Here is a 7888-nt window from a genome sequence, read left to right as displayed (position 1 = left end):
GTATATTAGTAACTTGCCATAAGCCATGGCTTTCATTGACCAGAATCTGTTCCTTTCTAAATACTTATGCACTCACACACACACACACACACACACACACACACACACACACACACACAATCCCACAACTACCATACAAAAGCACACTGCTCTTTGAGCCATATATTGAAAAAGTATCTCATTTATACCTAGCCCCAGTTCAACAAGCATCATTTTGCAGTGGCTTTCAGTTTGCCACTCCGAAGGTGGTACATGTGTGCACTCGAGTGAGGTGTATTTTTACACACTCCCTCAAACCTCAGGTATTGTTTGGAAAGAGCTATACTTCTATTCCATCTATTCTTTTAGGCTTGCTTTTGCTCCAGTGCCTCTTCAGTGCCAAGACTCCATCCATTCCTCCTGGAAGCCCCATCCAGCTCCTTCCTTCACTATCTCTTTTTCATCCTCAAGTTTCAGGGTTGAGTCTCCTCTCTCTGTATTTACAAAACCCAGGCAGGTTAGGTAGCTGGTATGATGCTATCTGGGATAGCCTTATCTAGCTACAAAGTGTGTGAATCAGTGATTACACCACAAGGGGTTGGTGCCAGCCCGGCGGCCTGCCATATTGCCAAGTAACCCAATAGTTGTACCAGGTTGGGTTGAGTAAGACCCACCAATAGGAAATGAGTTTGTTAATCCTGCAACATAGTACACTGTTGACAAAAGTGTAACTCTGAAGGTCTGGTTTGATTGGAGAGGATACAGGTGGAGCAGGATGCTAACTATGAAGACACCCAGTGATTGTATCTTCAGCTGATAATATTCACTGGAAAAATGACACTGAAATTTGGAAGGAAACAGTTTAGCAGAGATGGATTATAGGTTCAGTTACTAGAGCTTTTTGGCCATCTTGGATTCTCTCTCTCTCTCTCTCTCTCTCTTTTTCTATCTCTATGTGGCTGCCTATAAAGCTACAATTTGGATTTCTTTGTTCCATGAGATGAGAGAAAGGAATTCAAGATGGCAGCCAGTGACCTAGAATTGTGTGGGTACAAGGATTTAAGGCTCCATATTTCATTCTCTTTATTCATCTCTTCAAAAACATTCTTTTCTAAGGCCACAGCCCACCTCCTCCACCCAAGTCTGGCTTCAACTCCTTGGTAACTATAACCAACCAGAAATATCACTCATATTTCTCACCGTGATGAGCCTGTTCTGGGCAAGTAATCAGGGCAGTCTCAAAGCAGGGACACAACATTTTTGTGACTTTGGGCTGACCTGATTGGCAACTTAGGGGCTGAAACATTGACCATCATATTTTTATAGCCCCGTGTGATACATCAAGGCTTTAGACTTTGGTGAGGCAGATTAAATGCTAGACACAAAGCAGGGAAGCAGAGGTAGATTTTCTATTGGGCAGGCAAGAAGAAAGGAAGGGAGAGAAGACTAGTCCAGAGACTAATCCAGGAGTAGCTTCACAAAGACAAGATTCTGAATACTACAGGGAGAAAGGCAAGGGAGGAGGATGGAGCTGCAGATGTAAAAGGTGAAGGACATGAATTTCCTTAAGAGCAATGAAGAGCGCGCTAGGCTGGCCAGTAAGGTCAGTTACAGATAAGGAATGATCTGGGAAAGATAGCTTGTGGGGCAGGGGAAACATGGCCTTCATGGGAGATAGAAATCATACCTAAGATGTGACAGGTTGATTCTACAAAACTTTCCCTATGTGTTGTCCTTTCTTCCCTCTGGGTCATTCATAAGAGATGTTTTCCCAGCAGAATCTTTTCCAGGCACAGACTAGTAGTGAGGCCTAGGAAAGTCCTGTCCAAGTGGAATTAAAGCTGTAGAACTTTAAAACCTGATTTCCTCTCCCCCCCCCACCCCGCAAATTATCTGACCACAAAAGAGCTTCAAAATCTCTCTGGTTATCTTGCCAACTCTGAAGAACCCCTGTCAAGTCTCCACCTGTTTTTCAGACTTCAAAAGCTTCTTAAGCAAGAGAATTACTCAGTATGGCTGTAGAGGCCTTCAGGGTCCTGTTCCTGAGTACCCTAAGACCATCACAAAATCAGTTCACAAGCCAGGTGCTTTACTTATTTGAAAGCAGAGAAGTTCCAGAAGATTCTAGAAAAGTCTAGACACTACTAGCTCTGACTCCCATGAATTTATTCAACCTGTTCACCTAATTCTTCCGAGAGCATGAGACTCACAGAAGGGCAGAATGGAATCCTAGTCTCTCAGAGACCCAGAAAGTGCTCAAAACTGGATTTGAAACACCAGAATCTGCACAAAATTCTGACCAACTTCCAGGGACACGGGGTTCCATGTTTCCACCGAGAGTTTTCAGAGAAAGAACAGCAAAACCAGGCATAACAACCTATCAAACAAACCACCAGCCAAAACAAAACAAGACAAAAAACAACAACAACAACAACAAAAACCAGGCCAAACCAAAAATTTTATGCTATGAAAACAGGAAATAAAATAAGGAGATTTAAAGGCCAGCTGATTGTCAGCAAACACAATATATTTACTGTATTGGCATTTGCTCACAGTGCAAATGGTACAACATTACACCATTTCAATATTTCGGTTTTTAAAAATGCTGTTTTCATTAACTATTATATTGGCATAACAATGTGACAGAGCAAATGAAATGTTGGTGAAGAATTTCACCTCTTCACAATATCAAGCATTTTGTAAACCTTAGTATAAGGTACTATAAATCCAAGAAATAAAAACATCCACAAAATATATTACATCTGGTTTGTCTTTTTCTAAGTACTCAACTTTATACAAAAGTCTTTCAAAAAATATCATTCCCCGTAGGTTTTCCTGTTTAAAACCCGATTATTTTTTTCCCTCTCAATTCACATAAGTTAGAGTGCATTTTCTTTTGTTGGTTCTTAAAACATGCAGACATATAAAAAAATCTGGATAGCACAACCTTTTGGCAACAAAGTTATTTTTCTCTTAGTTTAGCTTAAATGTCTGAGAACAGTTTTATTAAAACAAAGGAAAACTCAGAGTTATCATGCAGTGACATGCATAATCCAGAAGGAGCAAGGAAAAAATATTTAAGGATATTTGATTCCTCCTTCCAGCTTTGAAGTGACCAAAATTTGTTTTTTAAATAATCATCACATTATAAAAAGTATTCAGCAAAATACTGTATCTGCAAAGAAAGATTTTACCCTTCGGCTGAAAAAATATGGGCCCTCCTGGTAAACTTCATCATCTCTCCTTCTACAAAAAGCCCACGTACCTGGAAACTCACAATCCCTTGCTCTTTTTTCCCCTTTCCCTTTTCACTAGAGTCCTTTTAGCATTATTTATCCACCACCAAAAAAAAAAACAAAACCAAAAAATGGTGCTTTTTATTAAAAAAAAAGTGGGAAATGCATAAAGTGACTTTAAAAACAGACATTCTGTAAACTCCAGACTTTTGTTCCTTCTCTCTGGGCAGCTTACTGGCCACAGGAGAAATGACGCTAATAGGGAACAGTACATTCAGTCAGGACTGTGCTGGAAGCCATGTCACAGAGCACCCTCCCCAACTGTCTCCACTTCAAAAGGGCCACCCTGTGTGAGGAAGGGCTGGGCAGGACTGCTGGGGAAGAGGGGTGCCTGAGAAGAGGTGAGGTAGGGCAGGGAGAAGGTGAGACTGGACAGAAACGCCTCATTCATCAGCATGGATTAATGCCAAAATCCCCATGTATCTTTGAGGACAATTTGGACAGAGAGAGGTGAATGCATACATACACACACATACAGGTATGTGTGCCTATATATCCATACACACATATGCGTATGTATGTAGATATAATCTCATCAGTTAACATTTTCATAAAAAATAAATCATTTAAAGCTGCATATGCCTACAAGTTCTCTTTAGCCCAGTGCACTGCACTGGATAACCACGTACCTTAGAGAGTTGACTGCTAGGAGTACAAATTGTGTGCAGGTCATATATGTGCATGTGTGTGACCATGCACATACAAATCATAAACATATAACTTCTACCTGTTCTGTTGGTAATGACAGAGGGCAAAAGAACAGAGCCATCTTTCTCATGAATGGTAGGAAGGAGACATGGGAATGAGAGGAAAGTAGATGGGTGGTTGGGTGAGGCCTGCCTATCTAGGAAAAAAAGATCTTGAGAAACAGGACAAGCTGAGAGGAGAGAAGAAGGGGGAAAGACAGAGGGCAAACTCAAGAACATAGTTTGAGAAGTGGGGTGAGGAAATACTTTTTTAAAGGCAGGCTCAGTGATGGTGGCTCTTTTTCTCCCCGCAGGTTAAACTGCCCCCCCCCAACCCTGCCCCACCCCGGACTAACAGGGAAGCTTCGGAAAGAAGGGCTCTGAGGGGTCAAACCCGAAGCGGCAGTAGCACCGCGACGGCATTGTCCGAGGCATTTCTGTAAGAAACATTATTTCAGAGCAGATGGACGACCATCTACTCCGGCCACGTGCAGACCCCCGGCCTGGGACATCCCCTCCTCCCTCGTCCCCTCCCCCCACGGCGGCTTGGAGACCCGAAGTGGGGAGTTTGGGGCAGACACAGCCCAGTTCAGCTCAAGAGTCTCACACGCGCGCGCGCGCGCGCACACACACACACACAGATACACAACACACACACGCGCGCGCGAGCACGCACACCACTTGCGCGCATCCCCCGCACTCAGGCGCGCGCGGGGCGCGCGTGCGGGGCCGGCAGCAAGCTCTGCGCTTTGGTGCGCTCCTTACCCCTCCCCCTCTCCGGTCTTTGAGGGGGAAACCCTGGGAGGTACGGGGAAACACTGAGGTGCTTGGGTTGAGCGAGGGTTAGGTGGGCCCCGCCTTCAGCCCCCCCGCAGGTCCTCGGCGCGGCCCAGCGGCCCCAGGATCAAGGCGATCCTAACTGAACAAAGCGGGCTAGACGCCACCTTTCCGCCCCCAAGCCTTGGCTAAGGTGGGGGGGGGCGCGGAGGAGAGAGGAAGGCGCCTCCAGCCCTAGCCCCCGACCGTTGGCCGACGTGAAAGGGTGGGAATAGGGGGCATCGAAGGGAAGCTAGGGGCCGCACGTCCAGGGAGAGGCCAGGGCGCGGCCCCTGCGCTTCCGTGGCTGGCTTTCCCGCTGCTTTCAGCCGTGCAGCTAGGAGGCACTGGAAGGGAAAAGAGGGGATCTGGGGGCCCGAGCCTCAGGCGCAGGTGGTGACCACGGGGGCCAAGGCCACGGTGGGCGCCGAGGATGCAGAGGGCGCACCCCCCTTCTCCGCCTTCTTCTCCTTCTGCTTGAGGTGGATCTTGGCGTGGCGTTTGCGCTCGTCGCTGCGCGCAAACTTGCGCCCGCAGAACTCGCAGGCAAAGGGCTTCTCCCCCGTGTGCGTACGGATGTGCGTGGTGAGGTGATCGCTCCGGCTGAAGCTCCGCATGCAGATCCGGCACTGGAAGGGCTTGTGGCCCGTGTGGATGCGCAGGTGCCGAGTCAGCTCGTCCGAGCGGCTGAAGCGGCGGTCGCAGCCCTCCGCCGGGCACGCGTGGGGCCTCTCGTGGAGCGGGGTCTTGCTAGGCCGGTTGGGGTACTTGCGGGGCCTAATAGGCTTGAGCGTGAGTGGCGGCTGGGGCAGGCTGCCGAAGCCGGGGTGGATCTGCTTGTCTTTGAACGCCTTGATGGTTTCCAGGGGGGTAATTGGGGGTGGATTGACCCGGATGGGGTCCATGCCTTGGAAAGGCTTGTGCTCCGGAATGGAGCTCATGTCGTTGGGGTGGTGGTACAGGTTGTAGTCAGGAATCATGGGGAAGAGATTGCTGTCCAAGGCTGGCTTGGCCGATTGGTAATCCTGGGGGGAATAGGCGAGCCCAGGGTTGCCCTGGGGGTCGTGGAAAGACACAGGCTCCGAATAAAGGTCGCCGCAGTTGGAGTAGGGGGGCAGCGCTGGATACATGGCCTCCACGTCGCCCTGCGGCGGCTGCACCATGCTGGCTGTGGACGTCTGCGTGCTGAGCGCCCCTGAGGCCGGGGGCACCCCCAAGATGCCGGCGCTCATGAGGCTAATGATGTTGTCCTGGCACCAGTTGGAAGGGGAGTCGAAAGCGAACTTTCCCAAGTAGGTCACGGTCTTGTTGCCAGGGGCTGGCTGGAAAGAGCCCGAGTAAGAGAGTTCCGGGTTGGGCTTCTCGTTGGTCAGACCGATGTCCATCACATTCTCTGCGGAGAGCGGGGGAGAGAGGGGAGGGGTGAGTGAAGCCGAGTCGGCTCCAGGCCGCGGCGCCCAGATCCTTCGCCCAGGTGCGGAGGGTGCGGCCGACTGGAGTGCGCAGCGCGCGGGGTAAAGAGGAAGGCTGAGCCCGGCGCAAAGCGGGCGGTGCCGCGCTCCCTGGCGCAACCTGGATACAGCAAAAAATACTACGGATCGGGGTGTGGAGTGGCTTCGGCACACACACCGCACACGCCGCGCACACACTCACGTACCACACACGCACACACGCGCGCGCGCGCTCCCGCCAGAAGCATTGTTGTTCTTCCCGAGGTGGGGCGGGCAGGTAAGCTGCAGCTACAGGTAGTTGCAGACCCGGAGCGCGCCGGGCTGTCGCTCTCCAGTGCACAAAACTCGGCCTCTTCCCCCGGCCCTGTCTCCACTCCGGGACGCCGCGCTTTTTATTTATTTTTTTTTCCGCCCCGGCGATGCCCTTACTCGCGCTGCGCCCGGGTCTCGGACCCAGAGCGCTTCGACGCTTTGTCCTCGCTCGGAGCGCAGAAGGGGTGCCGCCCGCCAAGGGAGCTCTCCCATCGCCGCCCCCGGCCCCAGCCTCCTCCGGCCTGAAGGAGCTTGCAGCTTGTGCGCAAAGGGGGGGGGGTAAACCTGCCTCCAACTAGGGAGGGGGGAAGGTGGCGGAAAACCGGCCGGTGTCTCTGCATGTCGAGAGCGGCCGCCCATCCCAAGCTTCCACCCACCCCCCCACACCACATTCCCTGATCCCCGGAATCGCCCCCTGTGGCAGAGCCCCCCGCAGCCCCTCCCCAGGCTCGCCCCCTCCTTCTCCCCGCCGTCCCCACACCCCCACGGCTTTGCTGAACGCCCTGAAAGGCAGCGTCGCAGTACCTCTCCCACCGCGGGGACTCCACGCCGCACATGGCTCCATCCCGGGTGGGAGGCTGAGGGAGTAAGGGGGGGAGAGCGCGGGTGAAAACGACGCTGGGCTCCTCCCGAGAAAGGGGGCGACAGCACCACGCCTTGCGCTCAGCCCAGCGATCGGGTCCCCTGCGTGGGGAGGGAGAACCCCTGAGCCGCTCGCACCTACCTCCCTCCGATCGGCGGCTGCCCCCACTCGGGAGAACCGAAGCCTCTACGGTGGCGTCGCCAACCAAGCCTTTCCGATCGGGGAGGGCGGGAGGAGTGGGTGGGAAAAGCAACTCGCCCCCCGGAAAATTTCAAGTGCGCCCCCCATCTTTCCATCCATCCATCCATCCATTCACCCATCCATCCATCCATCTATCCATCCATCCATCCATGCATCCATCCATGCATCCATGCATCCATCCAGCGATCGCTGCTCGCAGCCTCCTCCTCCTCCTCCTCCCTCGTTCCTTCCTCGCTGCCTCCCGGCCGCCCTTACCTGTAGCCATCTGATTGTAATGGGCTACCGAGTCGCTGCTGCCGGAGAAGAGGTTGAGCGCGCTGGGGATCTCCTCGGGGTACAGATTGTCAGGCAGTTGGTTTAGCAAACTGCTCATGGTCACCGGCAGCTTCTCGGCGAGTTTGCCGGTCATAGCACTCCCGAGCTGCCGCCGCCGCCGCCGCTGCCGCCGCTCGCTCCTAACGCAGCTTCCAGGCGAGCGGCATCCGAGAGGCGATCCGTGGTGCAGGGGAAAAGCATGCGAGAGGGAAAGTTCGGGGGGGAGGGGGGAGGGAAGAGGGGAAGGGG

At 52.3% G+C, this 7888-nt stretch overlaps 1 protein-coding gene across 2 annotated transcripts; it reads right to left on the bottom strand.

Moving 5' to 3' along the window:
- Positions 1 to 4508: 4508 nt before the first annotated feature.
- Positions 4509 to 7881, bottom strand: Egr3 (early growth response 3). Of its 2 annotated transcripts, XM_013034426.1 has the most exons (3): positions 7580 to 7732; positions 7066 to 7118; positions 4509 to 6170 (listed from the first exon to the last, which is right to left on the bottom strand). In XM_013034426.1, exons 2-3 carry the CDS (start codon positions 7103 to 7105, stop codon positions 5161 to 5163), a joined length of 1050 nt encoding a protein of 349 aa, XP_012889880.1. In that variant the 5' UTR covers positions 7106 to 7118; positions 7580 to 7732; the 3' UTR covers positions 4509 to 5160. The 2 variants fall into 2 exon arrangements, with proteins under 2 accessions (XP_012889880.1, XP_012889879.1); XM_013034425.1 differs by lacking the exon at positions 7066 to 7118 and having other exon boundaries at positions 7580 to 7881.
- Between the last annotated feature and the right edge of the window lie 7 nt (positions 7882 to 7888).

Source organism: Dipodomys ordii, unplaced genomic scaffold, assembly GCF_000151885.1.
Source record: "Dipodomys ordii isolate 6190 unplaced genomic scaffold, Dord_2.0 Scaffold189, whole genome shotgun sequence".
In the NCBI taxonomy this organism is placed as follows: domain Eukaryota; kingdom Metazoa; phylum Chordata; class Mammalia; order Rodentia; family Heteromyidae; genus Dipodomys; species Dipodomys ordii.
Note: the sequence above shows the minus strand (reverse complement) of the source record. Positions and strands in the feature narration are given on the sequence as shown.